At 37.7% G+C, this 27214-nt stretch overlaps 1 protein-coding gene across 1 annotated transcript; it reads right to left on the reverse strand.

Moving 5' to 3' along the window:
- Positions 1–2066: 2066 nt before the first annotated feature.
- Positions 2067–25610, reverse strand: LOC149188729 (tetraspanin-18-like). The gene is made up of 6 exons (XM_089411694.1): positions 24759–25610; positions 20541–20640; positions 20205–20285; positions 19999–20103; positions 2554–2763; positions 2067–2472 (listed from the first exon to the last, which is right to left on the reverse strand). Exons 1-6 carry the CDS (start codon positions 25109–25111, stop codon positions 2383–2385), a joined length of 939 nt encoding a protein of 312 aa, XP_089267820.1. The 5' UTR covers positions 25112–25610; the 3' UTR covers positions 2067–2382.
- Positions 25611–27214: the final 1604 nt, after the last annotated feature.

The raw sequence follows: 27214 nt of genomic DNA on the forward strand, positions 1-27214 counted from the left end.
GGGGGAACTGCGGAGGTGTTCGACCGACCGATTTTGAGATTTGAGTATAATAATTGTTGACCATTTGCTTTTTAAAGCAGATTTTAAAATCTTTAAAATATCTCTAAATTTGGCTTAAATTTGATAAAATCTATGACCTTTAAAGCAAGCTTTAAAATATCTCCAAATTAGTCAAATTTGGCTTATATCAAATCTATGACCTTTAAAGCAAGCTTTAAAATACCTCCAAATTAGTCAAATTTGGCTTATATCAAATCTATGACCTTTAAAGCAAGCTTTAAAATACCTCCAAATTTGACATATTTGACTTATGTATGATTTGCCACAAGAACCTAAGATTTGATCAAATCTATGACCAAACATTGAGTTTGTTTTGTCCTCAGATTAGTGTCAAGTATTTCGAATGGTTGAGTTCAACAATGACAGTCAAGTGTTTCGAATTGTTGAGTTCAACAATGACAGTTTGTTTTGTCCTTAGATCAAGTGTTTTGGAATTATCAGAAAGTTTTTTTGGCCTTAGATCGAGTGTCAAGTGTTTGGAATTGTGAGAAAGTTCAACCATGACAGTTTGTCATTGTTTTGTCCTTAGATTAAGTGTCCAGTGTTTTGGAATTGTGGTAAAGTTCAACGATGACCGATTTTAAGATTTGATTATGATAAGTGTTTTGGACTTGTGGTAAAGTTCAACAATGACCGATTTTAAGATTTCATTATGATAATTGTCGACCACATGCTCTTTAAGGCAGACTTTAAAATATCTCCTAGTTTATCCTATGTATGGTTTGCCGTGATTTGCCGCGATTTGCCGCAAGCACATGGAATTTGATAAACTCTAGGGCTAAACATACATAGGTTCCGTTTTGCCTTTACCAAATCTGACTGATTATTTTAGAGTGTTTTGGGGACGCTCCAAGAGAATCTTAATATTCTTTTTAAAAAATATCTTTGAAATATAATCAATGGTCCCTTGAATATTCTTTTCAAAAAATATCTTTGAAACATAATCAATGATCCCTTGAATATAAGAGAAAGACATCTTAACAAAGTGGGCAGATGAAGAGATCATCCTCACCCTCGTATGATAATGAGTTTTTTAGAGTTCTGTCCATTTTCCTGGTTTTTATTCCTATGGGTTCATTATTATCAAATCAGATGTGAAATTTAGCTCAGCTCATCCACATGACTGCATTCTATGCCTTCTGTAAAACTCATTTTCATTTAAACCACAGATTCATCTGCCATGCTAGGTTCGCCTAAATTGTGTGCTTAAGCTAGGTTTTGCAATAGTTTTCGTCACAAAAAATGAGGTGCATTGGTACTGATTGGCTCATAAAGAATGTATATGTATGCATTCAATTGATCCCACTAGCATCAATATTTCCAAATGTTTGGAGAAATTTCCCACAGTACTTTCAAGTCCAAGATGCTTAGAGAAGTTTGCAACAGTACAATCAATTGAATGCACACATTTTATGCCTGACCCTCGTAATATCTAAACTGCACATTACAGGTGATAGAAGCCATATGTAATGAATGCTTCTGCCTTTGGCCACTGACTTTTAATATGTGAGAATTAGCACCATAGTCAAGTAATGAGTATATAGCCTCATTCGCAACTTATTGTTTAGAAATTGGAATTTCTGTCCAACTTTCATCTCCTGACAGTACAACAAAAATAACAGAATGCTAACTGTGTAGGAGTTCAGATTTCTGGCCACCTTCATCTCCTGACAGAACTACAAGAATAACAGAATGCTCCTACTTCAAACGATTTGCTTTGCTTCAGATTTATCAGCTCTATTCATACTTATGAGACGCCATAGTTGAGTAACGAGTACATAGCCTCATTAACGGCTTATTATTCAGGATTTCAAATTCAGTAACAAGTACATAGCCTCACTAAAGGCTTATTTTTAAGGAATTAAAATTTCTATTCAGCTTACATCTCCTGACAGTTGTACAGAAATTGAAAAAATGCTGCGCCTTCAAACTATTTGCTTTGCTTGTGGTTTACCAGTTCCATTCATACTTACATATAACTAAAAAGATATCAACAAAGAATCATCTTACAAAAAAAAACCTCCTTTATTGCTCAATTGAATATTTAACAAGCACCAGAAGTTTGCCTTCTAAATTTATATATAGCCAAAACTTAAACAGCACAAGCACTTAGCCTCTGATTACGAAGTCCAACGAGCTAAAACCTTAGGATAAGTTCTCATCAGAAAGAAATGTTGAACAGATCAATGAGTAAGAAAATACATGGAAAATATTCCATCCTATCACTAGCAAAACTATGTTACAGAACTTTCATGCCTAACTACATTTACAAATTATGATTCTATTTGGGCAGCCTCTTAACCGTACAGTTAAACCCGAGTTCTACATAATTGCACATCGACTTTCTGTGTTTTGATCTGTAATGCTTGGCTCAGTTGGATTATAAGTGAACTCATTTGGATTTATCGCATACTGCATAAAGGAAAGCATGGGATTAGAGTTCTTTCTATCTCAAACATTGGCAAGAAGTTTTGTACAAGCAAAAGTAATTACCTTCTCACGCATTCGTTTGCTCCAAGCATCTCTGCTCTTAGATTTGTTCTTGCCTGTAAGAGGAGCTGAGGGAGTTTCAGATCCTTGGCATAATAAAGGTTGGTGACTGTTGGCTCTTGAGGCAATGTAGTCATCATCATCACTGTCGTAATCAGGTCTCCTCGTTGACACCATAGCTCGAAGAATCGTAGCAAGTAGCAATGAAAATGCCTACAAATGAAATAACGATACATACAACCTTGAATATTCTGCTTACACATATCCATCTCAAATAAGATTCTTTTGTAGCCTAGGATATTATATTGAATAAGAATCTTAAAGATTATCACTGTGATTCAGCTCCAACAACATTGAACACCATCCAACAAAGATCCCAACTTCCTTCTGTTTTGGAAAAGGGGAGCATTTCGGACTTGATGAAGTTCAAGTTCAGTGCAGTAACAGATGCATATTGAAATTTATTAAAACATATATTATCAAATATAATTCTTCACTATAGCATTACAAGCAACAAAAAGGAAACCAACTCGCATTGCAAGGGTTATTGAGTGATGACAACCACAAACAGAATTCTGAGAGCAAAAAGAAAATACTGTGTTTGAAAAAATAATTAACAGAACTGATTTATATATAGCCCTTTATTTCCGATAAAAAAAAAAAGGAAATAATAATAAGATACTGTTGAAATATGAGCTTACAACTATAATGTGATTTAGTTAGAAGTGATTCCCTTCGATATAAAATCCTCCATAGAAAACACATCATCCAATTTCTAAAGAAAAATCTGCGTTGCTTATTTTAGCAATGGAATCCTTAAGAAAAATCTCACTTAAGTCCAGACTCCAGATATTATGTGAACACAAACAAACCTTTAATCAAGAGAAAAAGGATTCTTCCTATATAGATTATGTTGCACCAGAAGTGTCCACAGAATTTGGAGAATCTGTTTCTTCTTTTAGTAGGCAATAAAAACATTGTATTTCCGAGCATATAGATTTTCACAGTTCAAAAACATATTGCTTATTGCTTTTGGAGTAAATACTATATGACCAGTATTTTGGATCTGTCCAACTTTTCCGTGGACACTCCACCCATCCTCGCAGACCAAACCAAAGCATAATGATACGGGAAAGAGAGCATGGAGATATTTAAACATGAAAGGGTCTATCAATGGTAGGAAAAGGGCCGTTCTCTTTAAGAGTGGATTGATAATAAAATAATTAATCAATTAAAGGTCAATTCCAAGGAATAAGGGTCAACTCATTTTAAAGTGCCAGATTTACAGGGAAGCAAGAAATAGATTCAAAAAGGGGATTAAAATAACAATAAGTTATTAAAAGAAGCAGTTGAAATAAAAGTTAATAGACGATCCAGAGCAAAGAAAGAAAGTGAAATCGTAATCAAATTTATAACATAGGTTAAAAGGGTGGGAAATTAAAGACCATTAGAAGATTACAAGAAATTCTTTGTATTACTCTTTTGTATATGGTCTTGTACAAAAAATACATTGATAGACTACTGTATATGGAGCAAATTCTAGAAAATGTGTATTTTTCTTTTCTCTGGCTCATCCTGAGAATCTGAGAAATATCTAGATAATGGCAGATGCTGTTAATAGGAGCATATATTTAGTTTCCTGATTCATCTAGCATTTACAGTCTGAAATTCATGACCGATTTAAAGATTTTCCAGTTTATCAGCTTATCTACTCGCTCAGTTCAAACTTGTTTTTATATAAAATGCCAGCATTCCTTCATAGAATTCCTCTGTTTTGCTAATGTTTTAAAGTTTGAAAACACACAATTCTAAGTTATAAACAACATAGACAACACAAATCCACCATTGCATCATTCATTTCCTGTGACTGGTGCTATGGGAGGTACTCCTATTGGTGGTCCCAGTTCTCAGTATGCTACTAAGTCGTCACTTCTTCTGGAGAAGCTATTCCTTTTAACCACTGCTTGCAAGACTGCAACTTTGAGCAGTCCCATTTCTATCTAAATTGATCTCACCAGATTCTGAAGATGTTCTTCAAACCTTCCTAACCTCTCTTCGATCCTCCTTAGCAACTTCTATACTCAATCATTACATTTGCACATATGCCCATACACCAGTGTCTTCAAGACTATCGTAGCCACTTGTAATCATACAATGTCCATTGTATTTGTACACTGTTATGACCCACCCTGTCAGTGTTTGCTAAGCCTTCTTATTCGGTAGTGCAGCCATATAGACATGATCCTTCTCCCTTGCAGTGTACCCAAATTCTCCATTTCTCCAAGTACTGTCTAAAATCAGGGGGCAATCTTTGCTCAAAGACCTTGTCCATGCAACAGTTTCATAGTGGCAAGGTTCCATCTTCTTTTCCTACTACTCGACTTTACCCTCTCCCTCACCCTGCCACAATTTCTTCTCTTTTGGCATTTTCCCTTGGCTATCGAATTCCCCTCTCCAAACTTTCTTTCAACTTCTTACAGCAGTTTCCAAACCTATGATACTATGATGGTTCACTTTCATTTGAAATTAAAAAAAAAAAAACAAATTGGCTAAAATGTTCTACAAATTTTCCCAAGGTGACCAAACCATAAGATCTCTTTTCCATCTCTTTCCTGAGAGAGGAGGATCCCATTCCAGCTCATCTTGGAAACCTGCAGAGCTTGAACCTTGCCATCCATCATCAATACTCTGTCCTTCTTGCCTCTGACATCGCACACAGGCAGATTTTTCATCTCTTTCCTAAGAGAGGAGGATCACATTCCAGCTCATCTTGGAAACCTGCAGAGCTTGGACCCTGCCATCCATCATCAATACTCTGTCCTAAAGCCTCTCACATCGCACATAGGCAGATTTGGAAAGATATAGCACTACAGGTTTTCAACATTTGGCAGCACTTGATGCCCAAGTGCTTTTTACTCATGACTTTTTTCTATGCCAGAATCTTTACCAACCCGGAAGATGGCTTTGAGGTGCAAGTATCCAGGTTGGTGTGATAAAATCTTCACTCACTGGTACAGCTGTTTTGATGTCATGCTTTATGGGTCATCTTTGATTTCTGATTGTTATCTATGTGATGTTACAAGCTATCTCTACAGTGGTATATACCTGTGTTGGGATTTCATTTCACAATAATACTACTCTTCCACATTGTGTGTGCGCATGTTAACATCAACATTGGGTGTGTATTGTGAATAATACGACCAATGTTATCAGATCTGAACCGGTGATCGAACCAAAAAACCTTGTGGACCGGGAACTGGACGGAACCAGTAAAAAACCAGAAAAAAAATGGTTTACCAAAAATAAATAAAATATTCATATTTTAAAGAAAAACATATATATTCATGTGCATTGTGCATCCATATGAATCCAAACCATTTATACACAAATATGCAGAAGGCTCAATGTTTGGCTAGGGAGGCAGTTTCGGTGGCAGGAATTAGTTGTGGGGTGAGAGAAAATTCTCACAATAATTTTGCTAGTATTTTCCTTAGATTAGATTGTCAGTAGAACATCTAAATCATTGTACTCAGAATTGTCACTAAAGAACAATAATAAAACCCTCATCTGTTGCACCAGTTTTCCCACATTAGGTTTTTCCGGGGACAATTGTCCAAAAATAACTATGTCAAAATTCTTATGTGTGCTAGAATTTCTCAGTTTTCAATATTTTATTTTCCACAATATTTTTATGGTGAAAATTGCAATTGTGATTTTATTCATTGTTTGTCGTAAGCAAATAAACTACACAATTTAATTTATAGTTAGGAGAATATTTTTGCAGTTGTTGCAATAGATGAAATTTTCACACGGTATCAGAGCATAAGAGATCAGCCGGAAGCTCAAAAGTGAAAGGAAAGAATTTTTGCTGCGCAGGAGAAGCAACAAACCGAAATTCTTGAGACAGCGCAATTCATTGCGGGGCAGGCCGAGTTGCTTGAGGAAGTTTGATTCTTCAGTGCAGGAGGCAGAAAAAGTTCGAATTTCCCAAACTAGTGATTCGAGCAAGCAAAGGGAATAGTTGCAACTCAAATTTTCGCTGAACAGATTCCTGGTTGGATGCAAAGGGTTTTGCTGCAAGTTGCAGAAGCAAAATCAACATCGGGAAGGGAAGAGGAATAGCACACTGTATGGCCATGGATCAATTTCATATACAGGGAGCTTCAGAGTTATCTTCCAGATTGGAGGATGAATTTGCTTGCTTACCAGGGTCAACTTCACAGGGTGTCTGATATATAGACAGTGGAGCATCATCCCATATGACAGGGGTTAGAGATTATGTCTCTAGCTACAAGGAGGAGCAGATGAACTTCCAGATCACAATGGGAAACAAAACTAAGTGTACTCCAGTAGGGAGAGCCACCATTGATTTTCAAAGGGAGTTAAGAGCAAGCACCAACACTACAGATGTACTACATGTGCCAAGATTGGGTATGAACCTAATTTCAGTATCCCAACTACAGGATAAAGGATATGATATCCACTTCGCAGGGAAGAGTGTTTAGTAAACACTCAAGCTGGAAGAAGGTAAGACAAATTGGAGTTTGAAGCAACAGATTGTACAGGTTGCAAATCGACTCTCCAATCATAGGCAGTGACAATAGCAGTGGGAAGAATCTGAATGAGTTATGGCACAGGAGAATGGGACATCTACACCATGGAGCACTCAAGATGCTCAAGGAAGCAGTTACAAGGGTTCCAGAACTTGGCACGGAACACGATGATATGTGCAGAGGATGCGTACGTGGGAAGTATGTTAAGGAAACATTCCCGAAAAGTGACAGAGCAGAAGCCGTGTTAGGACTTATACATTCAAATATTTGTGGCCCGATGTCCACTAGAGCTCTCAGTGGTGTCGAATACTTTGTCACCTTTATTGATGACCATTCCAGGAAAACCTGGATCTACTTCTTGAAGACCAAAGATGAGGTCTTCGATCACTTTAAAGAGTTTAAGGCTCTCGTGGAAAATGCGACAGGGAAGAAGATCAAGGTGCTTCGCTCAAATAATGGTGGAGAATATATTGATAAGGACTTCACAGATTTTTGTGCGAAGGAAGGCATTAGAAGAGTATGGACAACCCCGTATAATCCAACAAAATGGGGTAGCAGAGCGGAAAAACAAAACCATAGTTGGGCATGCAAAGACTATGTTATATGACCAGGATTTGCCCAGGTTTCTATGGGAAAAAGCATGTAACACGACAGTGTATATCTAGAACAAGACTCCTCGTAGAGCTTTGGGGAAGAAAATGCCAGAAGGGGTCTTCACAGGGTAGAAGCCAGAAGTTAGTCACTTCAGGATCTTTGGCATCGTTGCTTATTGCCACATGCCAGATGAAAAGTGTGCCAAATTGGATCAGGCTGCAGAGAAGGGGTTTCTCGTTGGATAGAGCGAAACCTCAAAGGCATACAAGATCTACATTCCTAGCAGTACGAAGATTGTGGTGAGACGAGACATGAAGTTCATGGAGGACCGAGCTTTCAAGAGATCTCGTGAGATGCCTCCCGGTGATCAAAATCAGTCAGCAGAAGCTCCTTTGCTCCAGCAGCAGGGGTAGCCAGTGGGACCGGCAGGAGGACAGTCACATGGATCGAGTACAGTGACTAGTACCAATATTTCCTCAGGTGCAGGAGAGTCGTGGTGTTCTTAGCAGACGAAGCAGCAAAGACATGATGAGGAGGAGCTGGTTGAACCTCACACCACTAGTGGTCGAGCCAACAGAGACGTTCGTCAGACATTGAGAGATGCAAAGGAGTTTATTGGAACTCCTAGGACGAACAAAAGACAGCAGACAGCCTGACAGGTACCAAGCATTGGTTGCTCAGGTTGCAGAACCTTCCAGCTTTCAGGAGGCTGCACAGCATTAGGTGTGGGTAGACACCATGGTAGAAGAGTATAGCTCTATCATGACAAATGATGTTTGGGAGGTGGTGCCAGGGCCTGAAGACAAGTCAATTATAGGTTCTAGATGGATCTACAAGATTAGGTATGTTGCAGATGGTAGTGTGGAAAAGTATAAGGCTAGGTTCATGGCAAAGGGGTGAGCAGAAAAAGAAGGGATAGATTATGAAGACCTTTGCCCCAGTTGCCAGATACACCTCTATCCAGTCAGTTATATCTCTAACAGCTCAAATGGAATGGCAGATTCACCAGATGGACGTCAAGACAACTTTTTTGAACAGTGTGATAGAGGAAGAGGTGTACATAGAACAGCCAGAGTGCTTCGAGATTCATGAGAGGCACACTCATGTGTGCAAACTGAAGAAAGCCCGATACGGACATAAGCGGGCTCCCAGGGCATAGTATGGTCAGATTGAAAGCTACTTGCAGCAGATGGGATTTGTCAAGAGTAACGTAGATCCCAACCTTTACTATTTGATGGTAGAGGTGATCCACTTATCCCAGTTTTGTATGTGGATAATCTTTTTCTAACATGACCATTAGAGATCATACAGGATTGCAAAAGGAACCTAGCAACAGAGTTTGATATGAAGGACTTGGGGTTGATGCACTATTTCCTAGGATTGCAAGTGTGGCAGAAGGATGGGGAGATCTTCCTTGGGCAAGGAAGATATGCGACAGATATTCTGAAGAGGTTCAGAATGCAAGATTGTAGATCCATGTCTACACCCATGATCAACAATTGGAAGAAGATAGATGCATCAGATGAGAAGGATGTCAACCCCACCTTGTATAGACAACTTATTGGGTCTCTCATGTATCTGGTCAAACACAAGGCCAGATATTTGTTTCGCAGGCTAGATATTTGCGACACAGTCGAGTATGGGTTGAGATATACCCGAGGAGATGACGTTAGACTATGTGGGTTCATAGATGCAGATTGGGGCCTGGGCAGACACTTCAGTAGACAGGAAAAGTACCTCCAGGTACTGCTTCAGCGTTGGATCAAAGATGGTTTCATGGTGTAGCAGGAAGCAAAAGTCAGTAGCTCTCAGCTCTGTAGAAACAGAGTACATGGCAGCAAGCACAGCTATGTACGAAGCTATATGGATTCGAAAGCTGCTAGTAAGCTTACTCAGGTAGAGGATGGAGGCGACCAAAGTCTACTGTGATAATCAAAGTTACATCAAGCTCTTTGAGAATCCAATGTTTCATGACAAGTTGAATACGGTGTCATTTCATCAGAGATTGTGTACAGCGTGTGGTGATCCAGCTACAATATGTTCCCATAGAATAGCAGGTTGCAAACATACTCACAAATGCTCTAGGGAGAGTTAAATTCGTCTATTTCAGAGAAAAAATGGGTATGGTGGAAAACTCATTCCAGTACCAGGGATAGATTTTCAGTTGCAACAACAACAAATGAGAGGGAGTTACATTGCAGATGCAGCGTTGGCAACAATATGGTAGTGTCAGCAACAACATAGATGCAACATCAAAGTTGTGTAGTAGTTGGTGGGCAATAGCAGTCAGACATCAAGAGTGTGACAGGAGATGATACAAAGACAGAGTGTTGTGTCAGGATGTGCAGCACTAGAACACATTGCTCACTAAGAAGGACTATTAATTTTTGTAGCATCAGATGTGTTCTAACCACAAAATTTGGTGGACAGGCTACAATACATGAGATCTCCAAAACCTATAAATCGTTTCTGGAAATTCCTCTTAAAAGTGTCTAAATTAGATTATTAACCGATTTTTAAATATTTCCTAAGTCTAGACTTAGCGAATATGGTTAATTAATCGGTATTAATTGAGATAAGGTGAGAGACATCTAGAATCTCACACGGATCGATCTAGAGATGATTATAGCCATTGATTAAGTTTTAATCTTGTTCATTGGTGCTCCAACAATGGATTATAAGAAGAGATTGATGTGGTGATGGAGAACACACCAATGCAAATACTCAGTTGCCCAAGCAGTTCGATTTTCTCAGAGTCAAAGAGTCAGCAAGGAAGATAGAGCTAGAGGGTGAGTAGCAAGTGGCAGAGGGAGTAGCAGCATTCTAGGTGGAAGTATTCCAATCCCGTGAAGAGGTAGTGAGAGGAAGGCCGAATTACCCAGAGGATTTGCGCAAGCACTGCGCAAAGGGTGACGCAGAAGGCTCAGCGTGTGGCTAGGGAGGCAGTTTCGGTGGCAAAAATTAGTTGTGGGGTGAAAGAAAATTCTCACAATAGTTTTGCCAGTATTTTCCTCAGATTAGATTGCCACTAAAGCATCTAAATCATTGTCCTCAAAATTGCTGCTGAAAAATAAGAATATAACCCTCATCTGTTGCACCGGTTTTCCCACATTGGGTTTTTTCGGGGACAATTGTCCAAAAATAATTGTGTCAAAATTCTTATGTGTGTGCTAGAATTCCTTAGTTTCCAATATTTTATTTTCCAAAGTATTTTTATGGTGAAAATTGCAGTTGTGACTTTATTCATTGTTTGCCATATCAAATAAACTGCACAATTTAATTTACAGTTAGGAGAATAATTTCCAGTTGCTGCAATAGGTAAAGTTTTCGCAATAATGTTTATTTATCTTAGAAAATCAACAAATTAGACATCAACACCCTCAAGAAAATAGGAAGCATACTTGTGCTGAAATCATTTTAAGCCTATGTTGCACGAGGAGTTGTCCCCCAAAAAGTACTCACATACCCTGCGTCCCCGCGTACCGAGGAATTTTTGACCCTGAGGAAACATCCCCAAACTGTTGGGGACTCCATTGGGGAGTTGGGGACTTGCTAGTCGTCCCCAAGACATTTTGGACAGATTTCAGGGGTGTTTTTCACAGATTTCAAGGGTTTTTTGGGCAGGTTTAAAGGATGTTTTGGGAAGGTTTTAGGGATAATCCAAGCACAAAGCTTCAATTTTGACAATCATGGACATTGATGATTGAACAATATGATCATTTTTCCCATTCATTTTTTTTGGAATGCATTGAATCTAAATTTTCTGTACAAGTTGCAGCGCAAAGCATGGGTTTCATTTTGGATTTCTAGTGATTTAGATATTGGATTTTCATTGGTAAAATTACAAAAAGAAACCTCCATGTCAAGAAAACAGAAAATACAATGTTTTAAAAGGGTGATCCTTGTGGTTATTTTTCTTATTCTTTCTTACGATCATCTCAACTTTTACATATTGTATGTGGGTTTCGAGGACTCATTCAAGTTCAATGCTTCCATCATCCCAACCCCAAGCATCGTGAAAACAACCAAATAGTTGGATTGAGTACTAAATGTTCAAATAAATTCCTATTCAATCCCCTTCTTAATCTGAAATATGAATTTAATATCATTAGAAAACCAAATTATTTTATAGTGGTTTTCAACACAGCTATAAAAGTTTGCAAAACCTATTGAAAAGGGAATGCCTTTTGTGTTTAACATAGTCATCATTAACAAGAAATATGAGGAAAAAAACTAATATAAAGACAGTTCTCCTTGATAGATTGTTCATGGACCTTATTACAAATTTAAAGTAGTTACACCTACGTTGCAGGAAATGTGGGCAGAGGGTCCGTTTCCGTACTGAAACGAAACGGAAACGGGGAAATCCGTACGGTACGGCCCATTTCTCGAGGAAAACGTGGCCAGTACGGCCAGAAACGAGTTTCCGGGCCGTACGACAGAGTTTCCCCACGCAGATTGACTTTTTCTTATTTTTTTTTATTATTTTGTTTTCTATTTTTTAATTGGGTGACTAAAGTGGCTTCTAGTTGCTTCTAGATGCCTCTCTCAAGTTATAAAAGTGACCTTCGCCTCATTCTCTCATCACACAATTGAGCAAGTCGTTTCTCTTGGAGACTGGCGATTTTAGCAAAGGAGAAGAGAGGAAGAGAGCAGTGGTTTCAGCTAGGGTGTTTTCAACAGTGAACAAAAGAGATTTCAACAGCAAGAGCAAGAGATTTCAGCAGCAAGAGAAAGAGATTTCAGCAGTAGATTTGGAGTGCTGAGTTTCTGGCTACAGCATTCTTGGTTTTTTGGCTCAACTACAACCATATTTCTCGTCTTTTTTGGCATTTTGGGATAGCTTCAGCTACAGAAAATTAATTTGGGTAAGCAACATTTATTTTCTTAGTTATTTCCTACTATTTCTTCAATTTTTCGAGGGTTTATGCTACCAAAAATATGAAAAACGTTTTTTTTACAGATTTGTTTTTTTAATTTATTTTTGCAGCAATGGCTTCCAACCAAAGTGCAGCTACAAGTTCAAGCCCTAGGGCCAACCCAAGGGCTAAATATTATCCTCTTTGGAGGCATGTTCAGAAGCTTCAAAAATGTGGAGGTGGTGGCTCATGGGAATGGCGATGTAATCTTTGCAATAATTCATACAAGGGCTCCTACCCAAGAGTGAAGGCACGTCTTTTGCATGGAGGAGGACAGGGTGTTGTGGGTTGCACAAAAACAACAGATCCATTAGCAAGGAGGGCATATCAAAGAGAGCAAGATGAGGCGGATGTTATTAAGAGAAGGCATGATGAACTTACTCAAGCTACTCCTCAAGCTCCATCTAACATTGAGCCAAGGATTGTAGTTGAAGCAAGAAAAAGGAGAGTCGGTGCCACTCAACAACATGAACAACCAGCACCCAAAAATACCAGAGAGAGCAAGATGAGGCAGATGTTAGTAAGAGAAGGCATGATGAGCTTACTCAAGCTACTCTTCAAGCTCCATTTAACATTGAGCCAAGGATTGTAGTTGAAGCAAGAAAGAGGAGAGTCGGTGCCACTCAACAACATGAACAACCAACACCCAAAAATACCAGAGGGGCATCCCCTTCAGTTCAGGATAGCAGAATTGCTAAATTGGTGAATGTGCAAGCGAGAGAAGAAATTGATCCCAGAGTGGCTAGATGCATTTATGCATGTGGTATCCCAATCAATGTTGTTCGCTCTCCTTACTGGCAAGATATGATAAGGGCAATTAACAAAGCTCCTCAAGGGTACAAGGGGCCCAACTATGAGAAAGTCAGAACTCAGTTTCTCAAAAATGAGAAGGAGCTTGTGGAGGATATTTTATCACCAATTCATTCTTCTTGGAGTAGCTCTGGGGTTACCATAGTCTCAGATGGATGGACAGATACAAGGCGTAGACCATTGATAAATATCATTGCCACTTCCCCCAAAGGAGCAATGTTTATCAAGGCAGAAGACTGCTCATGAGAGGTAAAAGATGCACAATTCATTGTTGATGTTGTTATAAAAGCTATTGAACAAATAGGACCTAACAAGGTGGTGCAAGTTATCACGGATAATGGACCAGTTTGCAAAGCTGCAGGTTTAATTATTGAGGGGAGGTATGACCACATCTTTTGGACACCATGCATTGTCCATAATCTGAATCTGATCTTAGAGGAGATCGACAACAAAGTTTCTTGGATAAAGGAAATCACAGGGGAAGCAAGAGAGATTGTCAAATCCATCACCAACCACCACCAATCTCAGGCCATATTTCGAGAGTACTCCAATTTGGAGTTGTTAAAAGTTGTTGACACAAGATATGCCTCAAACTTCCTGATGTTGTGCCGCCTTGTTGAGGTTAAGCATGCATTAGTTTCTATGGTGGTGAGTCAACTTTGGATTGAGTGGAGACAAGCAAATTCAGAGCAGGGATATATGGTGCGTAGATTGTGCCTTGATGAGGATTGGTGGAGAAAGGTAGATTTCTTGCTAAAGTTCAAAACCCCTGCATTTGAGCTTCTTCGGAGTGCTGACACTGACCAACCTTTCTTAGGAGAGGTATATGATGGCATGGAATCCATGGTTGAGAAAACTATAGAAATCATTTCGCAAGAGTCTCCACAACTTTTGTTTGTTGATGATCATTTTGCTGGTTTAGTCAAGAAAATCATTGTTGATAGGTGGAACAATTTCAACGCTCCATTGCACACTTTAGCACATGCCTTGAACCCCAAATTTTATGATGAGGAGCTTATTGCTCAAAGCAATGGGAAGAGGAAGGCACCCCATAAGGATAGAGAGGTGGCTAATGGGGTGAAAAAAACCCTTATGAGAATGTTTCCTTCCCATCTACACAGGGAGGTAAACAAAGAATTTGTCAGTTTTGCTGCAGGAATAGATGATTATGCAGATATATCAGCTTTGGAGGACAGAAGCACCATGAATCCAGTTAGGTGGTGGATTTGTCATGCAGCAAATGGTGTACATTTGCAAAACCTTGCCATTCGTATTCTTTCACAAATGGCAAGCTCTTCATCAGCAGAAAGGAATTGGAGCACTTATGGTTTTATTCATTCTATGAAGCGCAATAGGTTAGGCTCACAGAAGGCAGAGGATCTTGTTTATGTGCACTCCAACCTTCGCCTTGCATCTCGTAGGGGTCCAGAATACAACAGTGGTCCTTCTAAAGAATGGGATGTGGATGCAAAAAGTCTTGATTTGGATCTCTCTCTTGCTGCCCTGAATATTGAGGTCCAACTTGGAAGTGGAATTGGCCCATCATCTTCTTCAACACCACCATCCACTGTTGAGCATTGTTCTGCTTTTATTTTTTATGAGGATTAGTCTTTTGTCTCTATAGTTCTTGCAGCCTTATAGTCTTGTACTTGCAGCCTCATATATTAATATATAATAAAAGCTGATTTTGAGATTTGGATACATAATAAAGGTTGCTTTCGGATATTCCGATATTTTTATTTTCATTATGTGATCATTCATGAGTAAATGTGATGTAAATTTAATCATAATGTTTAAATGTAATAAATTATAATGTATCATGTATGCTTTATGATTGCATATATATATATATATATATATATATATCAATGTTTTACAACTCGGACTCGGCCGAGGATCGACTCCGACTCGGTAATGACTCGGCCGGCTCGATTTCAATGACTTGGTCGTTGTAAAAAATACATTAAATATTTATTTTTTTTTATAAAAAAACATAATTTTAAATATTTTAAACATAATTTTAAAGATTTTCATTCAAGTTTCCAAACACACAACATTATAATATACATGGAAGACAACATATGATCAAAGTAGGCTCATGAACCAATCCATTATATCAAAATGGTACGGTGGTACCCAATGGCAATAGTAAATACATAGTCAACTGTAGTCTGTCATACATGATCAAAGACTCAAGAGTCAAAACAAAATACAAATAACCAAGGAGGCTAGTAGCTACTGCCAGAGGAGCCAAGATCATCTCGACCAATCTCTGGATCATCATCATCAGAGTCAGACAAGGGGCCCCATGGCTCCTCATCATCATCATCGTCTCCAACTGCAACTGTAGAAGTGGTGCCAGTACCACTAGGCTGTGCAGCAGATGCAAGCTGAGATAGAGTACAAATGCGGCTGCGCTTCTGTCGTGGCTGAGCAGAGGAAGGCGAAGCACCTACAACTGGAGTCCTACTAGCTGGTTGTGAGACTGAGGCTGGTGGATCGGGATCTGCATTCAACTGAACAGGCTGCAGTGGATGTTCAACATCAAGTTGATCAATCTCAAGATCCTCATCAGGATCAAACTCTGGTAGACGACTCTCCACTACCCAATCTGATGTTGGATCAATGTCTTCCAACACAATGGGATCTGAATCAGGTCTTTTGTTCAGCAATTGGTTCCGTCTGAGCCGAAGGTTGTATTGGACAAAAACTAGATCATTCAACCGTTTTTGCTCCAAACGGTTTCTCTTCTTTGTGTGAATCCTCTCAAAGACAGACCAATTGCGCTCACACCCAGATGCACTGCAAGTTTGACTCAAAATACGAATTGCAAACCTTTGCAATTCAGGGCACTGGCCACCAAAGGCCTCCCACCATTGTGCTGCAAAAAACATAGGAGTGTAATGAATTATGAGTTAGATGAAGGCTGAAGCTCAACAAAATTACAAATTATATCTAACTTTCAAATTATAAATGATTTAACAAACTTTAATAAAAAAAGTAAAACCATTAAGAAATTGAAAATTGAAATTTTTGTTTACCTGGCTCATCTGCTTCTCTTGCAATCTTTGCTAGGTTCTTCCCAAAGGTACCTGTTGCATTGCTGAAGGATGTGACCTGCTGATGTATCAGCAGTTGATCAGACTCCGATGGGACCATGCGCTCAATGCAATCAACCAGCCCATCTCTGACCTCCCCCCTCAAAGCTCCTGACTCCTTAGCTTTATAATGATACCGTGGGTTCAAAAAATACCCAGCTGCATGTATAGGGCGATGGAGTTGATTGTTCCATCTTTCATCAATGATTGCCCAAATGGGCCCATACTTTGCCACTCTATCCTTGTATGTTGTCTTTATTTGCTCCTTTGCTTGATCCATAGCCTCATAAATGAAGCCCATAGCCAACCTTTCCCCATCCACCAACCGCAACACCTTAACTAGTGGCTCAGCAAGCTTCACAATCTCTGCTGCCTTTCTCCAAAAAGTTTCATCATGGACTTTCCTTTTCAATTCTCTGCCTTCTGGTTTGTTAGACCAACTGCTTTGATTCCAGTCATCACTGGAAAACATCTTTTGCAAGTTTCTATGTTGGGAAAGCATAGATTGCAATGTCAAAAAATGTGTAGCAAATCTAGTGATGGCAGGCCTAATAATATCCTTGCCTCCAGTGTGTTTCCTCATGAGACTCAAAACCAGTGTATGATTGTAGATAAATTTTGTTATGCTTTTGGCATTATCTACAGTGTTTCTGACCCAATCTAATTTTCCAATATCCTCAAGCATGAGGTCTATGCAATGTGCAGCGCATGGGGTCCAAAAGATGGTCTTGTGTTTTTCCTCTAACAGTCTACCAGCAAGAACATAGTTAGAGGCATTGTCTGTGATGATTTGAACAACATTAGCCACCCCCACATCCTGAATAACCTCATCCAATAGCTGAAACAACAAGTGGCCATCTTTTACCTTATCAGATGCATCAACTGATTTTAAAAACATGGTTCCCTGTGGGCAGAAGACAAGAAAGTTTATGATGGTACGGTTTCTTTGATCAGTCCATCCATCTGACATGATGGTACACCCTGTTCTTGCCCATGATTCCTTGAAATCTTGCAAATACTCATTAATTGATTTAATTTCTTTCTGCAAACGAAACCCCCTTAGCTCTTGCATAGTAGGGCCTTTGAAGCCTTTTCCAGCAGCATGTATGGCCTCAAACATAGGCTCATAATATGGTGAACGAGCAGCATTAAAGGGGATATCAGCATCATACCACCATCTAGCTATGAAGTCACAAGCAGTCTCCCTCAATTCTTTCTTCCAATGGTCATCTAAAGTGGGCTGAGCAAGACCTTTACTAATACTAACTTCAGGACCATGTGCATCTGATGGAGAGGAGCCTGAGTGAGTGAAAAAACTTTTGATAGTCCCATCACCCTTCATTCTACCCTTTCCCTTATCTTGAACAGAAGCAAAAGAGGGAGGAACATAACGGAAAGGGTTTGATGCATCAGTTTGAGGGATAGAGGAAGAACCCTCAAACTCATAGTGGGGGTTGGCAGCCATCATTCTTTGTATCTCCCTCTTCCTCCCAATTTCAGCCTGTATCTCTTTTTGCCTAGTCTTTTCTTCTTTAAATTTTTCAAAGCTTTCCAACAAATTCTTTCTAATCTCCCCAATTTGATCAGAGGGACATGGAGTAATATTGCCTTTAATCCCTGCCAAGTGTTGTTTCAGCCTATGAATCCCCCCAGGACCTGACTTAATTTTCCTATGGCAAAACTTGCAACACATCTCACTATCAACCATTTCAACATATGCCCAAGCAGGATCTTTTGCTCTAGGTGCCATTTTTTGACTAGGAAAACAATCTGAAAATGAAAAAAAAAAAAAAATTGATTCAATGTTCATTTATTTGACTAAAAACACTCTCTAAGCTATCTTGATATGCACCTAAAATTTACTAAGTAAAAACAGATTTATAGAGGTGGAAAAAAATACCTCCAGGCACAAACTGCCTCCTCAAGCTTGCTCCAAGAATCAGCTCCTCAATGCTGCTCCAAATGGCTGCCAAAGAAGCTCCTCACTCCAGCTACAATGCTCCTCCAAGACTCCTCACTGCTGCTCCAAAACAAGCTCAAGAACTGCTCACTAACTCTCAAAGAAGACTCTCACTCAAATGCATAAGACTGCTGTGAGTGAAATGAGAGCATTTGGCTGTCTTAAATAGAGTTTGGGAGGGGGAAATGGACCCCAAAAGCATTTAACAATCTACCATTACCCTTTGGAATCCACAAACCCTACTTAACTTTACCAAATATCAGCAAAAAAATGAATTTTTTTTATAAAAAACGCTGCCCAGCCGTCCTTTTCATGACTCGGCCGAGTCAATACGGACCCGGCCGGGTTGACCGAGTCAGCTATGACTCGGCCGAGTCATTGGATGACTCGGTCAGCCGAGCCGGGTTGCTGGCCGGGTCAATGTTTTGGCTAGTGACTCGGTCCGAAACGGCCGTTTCGGTTTCAACTCGGCCGAGTTGTAAAACACTGATATATATATATATAGATATATATACATATATTCGCGTTTCCCCGTTTCCAAAATTTGGGGAGGTCGTGTTTCGTACCCATTCCTGTTTCGGAAACTCGTGCCCATTTCCCCGTCTCGTGCAACTTAGAGTTACACTTAAGTTTCTTAAAGCTAAAGCTCATGTCTAGTGGCCAATAATGGAATGTCACTCAACCCCTTTTTAAATTGTTTGAGATTTTAATTGGCGAGGGTAAGGGTTGTGCATAATACTAGCTTGAAACAACTACAAATGTTAATATTGAATTCTGCATATATATATATATATATATATATATATATATATATACTAGCTTGAAACAACTACAAATGTTAATACTGAATTCTGCTAGCTTGAAACAACTACAAATGTTAATACTGAATTCTGCATGCATATATATATATATATATATATATATATATATATTGTTGTCCCCAACCCCTCGTCTGCTGAAAATTTGCGGAAAAAAACTAATATAAAGACAGTTCTCCTTGATAGATTGTTCATGGACCTTATTACAAATTTAAAGTAGTTACACTTAAGTTTCCTAAAGCTAACGCTCATGTCTAGTGGCCAATAATGGAATGTCGCTCAACCCCTTTTTAAAATGTTTGAGATTTTAATTGGCGAGCGTAAGGGTTGTGCATAATACTAGCTTGAAACAACTACAAATGTTAATATTGAATTCTATATATATATATATATATATATATATTGTCGTCCCCAACACCCCGTCCCCACTGTTCCCCCATACCCAAAACCAGTGCAGCATAGTTTAAAGCCCATAAAGGCCAACACAGTTAAGCCAGTTTAAAGGGAAAATGGTTTCTTTATTGCTACCTAATTCAGAGATTCTGCACTAAGCTATGACAACAGATACTGGATTATGGATTCTATGCATAAATATAAAAAGTAAGATTCTGCTGGCTTAAGATATAATGGATCCAGACATGCATATTAAATAGAATACAATCAAACTTGTTTAAATATCACTGAAGTATTCCTTACCTGGATAATAACTACTGTAAGACCAACCCATTTGCATATGTCAATGTTATGTTCTATAAACTCTTTAATATTTTCAAACTCTCCAGTTGGATCATCCGGAATGTCCTACAATACAAAAAGGAGACAGATTAGATAATATTCATATGAATTTTTATTGAAAGATTTACAATAATTTTGCTACTGTAAGTCTTCCTAAAAAAACTCACCTTTTCCCAGTTATGGTTAAAGAATATATCTCCTACCAAAGCCGCTTCCACTAAAATGAGGAGGACTACAAAGGTGGAATACTATGTTCAAGTGAAGGACAACAAACATTATAATTTAGACCAAAATCAAAATGAAGTATTCAGCATCAGCCATCCTGACCTCTTAGACTTAGTTTTCTGTTACAACAGTATGAATAGAAATATCTTGAGGCTTAAGCGATAAAATATAAAGGATTTGTTTAGAAGTAAATGTTTTCTAATTTTTGGGGCTGAAACCAATTTTTTCAGTATGCACCAAGATGAAAATATTGCACACAGATTGAAAACACAGGATACACAGCAAAGACAGAAGCCATTGGTAATCTCTGCAGCAACATGACCAATACAAGTAATCACACACACAATAATGCCGATTCCAAGACATGTGTAGATAAACCTGCCACAAAACAGTGGAGTGCATCAGTTTTAACCTGGGTAGCAATTTGATATCTTATTATCAGCATACTGACAAACAACTTTTCTCTGCCATGTTTCAACATGGATAACAAAATAAAATTAGTATATTGTACAGCAGGGATAGTTTTTAAACAAATGGTAAATTAAAATGATAATACAGAGAAAGGCTCATGATAAACTTTTCATATGCGAGATAGCAAACAAATAGTAGAAAATTCACAACAAAACCTAGTCATGCAGAGTCCTTATGTGAGCTTAGAATAAAAATAAATTCCAAGGAAAACCTTGCAGGAAAATCCAGGGAAATTCCCCACATTACACAGATGGCACTGACTGTAAACACATTGGCACTGATTACAGCCCCTTACACAGTAGGGACATCAATTGAGACATGCAATACAGGCAGCCAGCCTGGGGAATCAACCACAAGACCTCCTACATTGAAGCTCAAAGCACTAAACCACTCATGCTATCCCACCATGCTACAAGTCTGCATACTTACGATCTCTAAAGGAAGATTAGCATCCTACAAATTCATTAATTTTTATCAAAAATATAGAAGTAGAACTTCATTTTCATTTTCAGAAGTCAATTTTAAAGCATTTCATCCCACCAATGTGAGGTCTACCCACAAGCAACAAGGTGTTCAAGCTCATATTAATGAAAAGAACCATGTTCAAAACCACCAAAGTGTGTTGCAGACATGGCCAGATGCAAGTCCTGTGTAATTTGACAGCCTAGAAACACCCCCAATGCATAGCCGCTCAGTCAAAAGGCAGTTGTAAGCTAAGTTGCACTGAAACGGATATGGATACAGGGTTTGAAACGGATATGGCAAATTTTCAAAAAATCCAGATACGATACGGCAAGGAAACAACGCATATATATATATATATATATAACAATTTCGTATTGCCATTCATGTTTTAGAATCTAGATTCACAAAAATCATCTAGCATATCATTCACAAAAAATAAGTGTTGGAGAGTGAATCTTTCTTAAATTTTAAATTTTATTTACTCGTGGATTCTCAAATTCACTCGTGTCATAAGCAAACTTTTAGGGTTTGTTGAAAACTTAAAAGTCCGACAAAAATAAACCTAAACACCATTTCATGCACTCTGACAAATTCACATTTTTGCTCCTGCATATCACTAGGTTGCTTTTCTTTTTGAAAGAATGTTGGACATGTGGAACAAACTTCACATGCAACAATACATTGCATTTCACATTAAGCTTTGATTATACTCTGTTGGTCTCTGTAAAATTCTATGTTCCCTTTCTAAAAATTCATTTGAATATATCCACATGGGTTTTATCAAATCACACTTAATCTGGAATTAGCATATGGGCACTTAAAATTTAAAGCGTAACTCACATAAATGGAATGGTGAATGTGCACAGAGTGGATGCTATGCCTGTAATTTGGCACATTTCTTTATTATATGGGCATATTCTGAATAATATGATTGTTATTTCTTCTGAGGATCTGAATAAACTATAACACTAACGAACATCGACAATACTTATTGAGTGTTTCAGATTATGTTCATAAAAGATATAATCCTCACAGTGGTTCCGAGCCTTACATTCTCAAGTTCTTTGTATAATGGAATTTCATTGACTTGTTTAACTTCGAAGGCAGATGATGGTCATTTAGTATGTGTTACACTGAGGGAGATACGCCCAACACATATCAGATCTCCATTCCCGGCAGTTGGCCTTTTTCAGGGTGGATCCGTTTCCGGAAACAGATCCAAAAAAATTGCATCCTAAAAAGCCGTTTCCAGAACCAGATCCGCCGTTTCCAAATTGTTGGTACGGTTTAAAAACGTTTTTCTGGTGTTTCCAGGCGGATCGTACGAGAATCATACCTGTTTCCGGGAAAGGCGTTTCAGGCAAAATCCCTAGCTGTTTCCGGTAACTTAGGTTGTAAGTTACTATATATAGCATTTCCAACCAAAAATGGGATTCATAGATCCCCACAAGTCAAAAAAAGCATCTGCCTAGCTGAGACAGGGACAAGAACAAAATGCAAAAGCCTGCCAAGCAGAGATGGGGACAAGAAAGAATGCAAATGTAATGGGGACAAGACGGAATGTAAATGTAACCTGGGATCATTGAAGATATTTTGACATTTTTTCTTCAAAAATAGTTGGATCCAACCAGTGGAGATAAAAACCAAGTAGCTATTATTTGACCTAATTCACTAACATGTTAAGATCCTTGTGAGCACACCTGTAGAATAACAAGCAAATATTCTTGATTCAAATATAGAAAAAATCTTGGGACGTCACCCAAGTATATTCCATCAAATAAATTCTCTCCTTTGCAGCTTATGAAATGAAAAACAAATTGTACTGAACAGTGGAAGTATGCAGAAAAACAAAGTAATGCAGTCTAATCATGGTCAGCAAAACACATTGGAGATGGCTGAAAATCTGATAAGGATACAGGTTAAGGGTTAACCGTTATTGACTAATTTTTAAATTATTTAGCAAAAGACATTCAATTTCACTATATTCACAGAAAATAGTTTGGTTTGATCCTATATAAATACACCATATAGCTCAGCAGGAATTAGGCATTAGACATTTCTCCACTAATAGCCTAAAAGTGGCCCACAATCCTATACTGACAATTTTCAATGTAGATTAAACTTTGCTCATGAAGACAAAAGCCTTCTTCCCTTGCCCTTTGGCTCAATCATTTTTTTGGTTTCCTCAGTTATAGTTGTAGGTCCGATCTATTTGTTACTCCACACCCTTTCGTGCAATTTCAACAGAGCTGTAGACAAGTACATCCAAGTCAAAAGATCCCAAGGCAGTCAACCACGTTTCCCATACAACCATGACAAACTTGGAGCAAACAGGATGGAACATGTATACCATGAATCCTACCAACTTCTAGTTTAACCAAATCAAAATTGTATGTCACATTCAAAATCAATTAGACTGAAGGCAATGATCCAGAAGAGAAGAAAGCACTGAAACCATCATTTATGCAATGAGCCAAGGCCCAGGTCTAGGACATGCCGTCTTTTCAAGATGCAACAAGGTGCGCTTACAGGCTTTTACAGGTTAAACAATAAAATTCAATTCAGGTAGGACAGGTACATCCAAGGCATTAGATCATGTGACACTCAACCCAGGTTTGAATACCACCACAACAAAATGGGGCAACCAAGAATAAAAACATGTCACATGCATGATTCCTACAACTTGCAGTAAACGTTTTAAACTAAGGCAATGATTTTGCTAAAAAAAAGATGAGAAGTCACTATCAAAATCATTTTAACCTTAAGGCAATTATTCCAAGGAGAAAAAAGAACAAGTAATTACTTACTAAATAAACTTGCACATGCTAGAGCATGTCCTCTGTTTCAAAGCACGTACAGGAAGACAAATAGGCTTTTTATGCTTCAAACCATTCCCCCTAGCCCACTCTTTCAAGCAGCATATAGCTGGATCCTTTCAAGAAAAGTGATTTGGAGGCTGCACCAGTTCACCGGCACTGTTATCTCTTTTTATGCCTAAATCATCCCCCTCCCCCCTCTTTCAAGCAGCACTTTTGGATCCTTCTAAGAAAAGTGATTTGGAGGGTGAGAGTTTCCCAGGACTGACATCGCTTTCTACGGTTCAAACTATCTCACTCCCCCTCTTTCAAGCAGCACAGTTGGATCCTTCTAACCCCAGTTCACCAGACTGCTATCAACGACATCATACAAAGATAAAATGTGATGATTCTAAATGTGTAAAGTGCTAGCGAGGGCCTTCTAGGCCACAATGGCGAGATGGGTGCCTAAAATAATTATGGAGTTACGCTTGAGCCCTGAGCTTTGTCAGGGAAAAGCCAAAAAAGAAAATATATGACACCTTAGACACAAGAAAACTGTGACAATACCTAATGAGTACCGCTCTTAATGGCTCGCCTTCAAGGTAAGGGAGAATGCAGCATGCAGGTGTGCACACACCACAACACCTCTAATTTGAAACCTTTACTAAGTAATTTTTCACAAACATGGACACCTATCCCGTTTTATTATTTTTAAAACAGAAATTTTAAATGAAACAACAAAAAAACAAACAAACGACTTACCAGGGAGCAGGAAGGCTCACAGCATCAAGATCCGCTCCAGCCACTATACCAAAAGAGTGTTGTCCAAGTTTCCGAAACTGAGTTTGATCTGCCCTCGAGATCGTTTGAGGATTTGAAAACGGAACATCCAGTTGTTGCCCCACTGAGGAATGAAGGGACATTAATTCTGCTGGTAAATTATACCCATCAACATTGTTGGGTGCAGGTGCAATCGGAGGAGGGCGAACATGAGAATTCCAGTGGTTGAGCATCCATACTGCATACAGAATCATCGACGCTCCAATGAAAGCTTGAATGAAATTCAAAAACTTCAGCAGAAATGCCACGAATACTCGGCATCCCAGGCACCCCATTTTCAAGAATCCTTTCTCCTACAAACCCACTTCAGAAAACAAACTCAATTTCGCAGAAACGGGATCGGAGTTCGCAACACGAATGCAGGATTGGTAAATCGGAGACCCAATTCAGAGAGGACCTAACTGGGTAGAAATCGAACCAGAATTCACAGCCCGAGCGGGGATTTCCTCGGAATTATGCAATCATGCATATGAACTCAATTGCAGAGTGGGAGATGTTCGGCTATTTTGGTTTGGAGTTGTGTCACAACTAAAATCTGGATGCTGTTTTTTGCATGTGATGACACGCAATTGGAAATAATTGGTAAGCCCAGGCCTTGATTGCCAGCGTAGGACGACAGCAGTGGCTGTTTACAAAGAGATATACACGAGAAATAAACGTTAAAAATTAAAGCCTAGATACGGCCAGATACTGGAACTTCTACTTCTACTGTATATAAATAGTAATCCCAAAGCCCGCACATGAATGAACTCGAAGAGTCCATGGCCGGAGGGCTTCTTCTTTCATCTTGAATCGCACACAAAGGTGGTTAAAGAATTTTATTGTTCGTCTTTGTGGGTCCATTTAGAAGCCAATCGTTGGAATTTCATAATAACTTTAAAAGGAAATTTAAACTTAATTATGAAGGGAAGAATAATACATAACGGAATGAAGGTTATTTGGTTTCTTGACCGAGAACATGTTTGAAATTTAATTTTTTGGGAGGTGGGTGTAGTGTAATCGATATATATTTCGGTTGTTTTTTCGAATTAGATTGTATAATATTTTTAATGTATAAATGAATCTAGGTTTTTTTTTAAGTTTAGGATACTTAATAGGTGTAGAATTGTGATATATATTTTTTTGGGTTAAATTTTATCTAAAAATTAAAAATTAAAAAAAAAAAAAAAAATTAAAATGTAAAAAAAAAAAAGAAAATAGTGAGATTATTAACTATTTTGGCGATGGGTTAGTTAACTAGTTTATTATTTTTGTTGAAATTTCAATGAACATTAATCTAAAATATTTTGGAAATGTTAGGAAAAAGATGGAAAAAAAAACAAATTTCAATGAACATTAATCTAAACTCATTTTGGAAATGGTACGAAAAGGATGGAAGAGTTTTGTCATCCATTCAAGAATATCAAGAAAAATAACTTCAAGGAAGATATGGATAATTTTTAATATTTATTTTGAAATTTCAAGGAAAGATACAGAGGTTTGCATTAATTTTAAAAATGTATGAAGAAGATTGTGGTAGTCAATTTGTCATCTATTCATAAATTAAAAAGAAAAATAAAAATAAGAAATTCCAAATATTTAAGTAAAATGAAAATTCTCATCTAACAATTTTAGAAAAGATATGATTTGTTTTTTATAAGTACAAAATTTAAAAAAAATACAATTTTATTATCTATTTAAAAAAAGAATTAAACATTAAAACATAATTTCTAAAAATATGAAAAAAAATATTATTTATTTAAAATTTTTAAAATATATATTATAAAATTATTTTTAAAATACTTATTACACTGATATTTATTAATTGTTTGTTTGGGATAGATCAATTGGTAATAGTTGTGGAAATGAAATCTCAACAAACCGGAAATCTTAGATTCAAATTTTATGTTATCCCCAATCAAAGTGAGAAGTTGGACAAAATAAAAATATAGCACTACCAAGCTTACAAAAAACTGATATCTATTAATTAAATAATAAAATTATTGCAATAAAATATTCAAATTTAATATTTTTATATTCAACCAAATATTTAACCTAAAATATTTTATATTTATATTTTTAATATTTAAAGTAAAATATTCAAACATTTAATTTTATTTAAAAATAATAATTAAATTTTTCACCATAATAGAAATTTTAAAAAATTTATTAAAATTTTGTTGTAAAATTAATTAAGAAATACTTTTAAGTAGATCTCGTTTCTCTATAGTTCTGACTTTCTTTTCCTTCATCAAAAATAAGGTCAAGGTGAATTTAATTTAAAAATATTAAATAATAATATATTTAAAATTATATAAATTTATATATTAAAAATTTCAATAATTCTTTGACATAGGTTGTCACGCAGCGGGATAATAAAATTTAATTTTACCATTTTT

This window comes from Pinus tabuliformis, chromosome 3_1, assembly GCF_031772625.1.
Source record: "Pinus tabuliformis cultivar Carrire ecotype Pingquan chromosome 3_1, CPIR1, whole genome shotgun sequence".
In the NCBI taxonomy this organism is placed as follows: Eukaryota; Viridiplantae; Streptophyta; class Pinopsida; order Pinales; family Pinaceae; genus Pinus; species Pinus tabuliformis.

What these genes read in the sequence shown, in the direction of transcription:
- LOC149188729 (XM_089411694.1), bottom strand. Translation starts at nt 25,111, where the DNA reads ATGGGGTGCCTGGGATGCCGAGTATTCGTGGCATTTCTGCTGAAGTTT. An exon ending in TTACAGTAGTTATTATCCAG is followed by an intron (nt 2,764 to 19,998) that starts GTAAGGAATACT and finishes TTTCATTTGTAG; the next exon opens with GCATTTTCATTGCTACTTGC. An exon ending in GCAAACGAATGCGTGAGAAG is followed by an intron (nt 2,473 to 2,553) that starts GTAATTACTTTT and finishes TCCTTTATGCAG; the next exon opens with TATGCGATAAATCCAAATGA.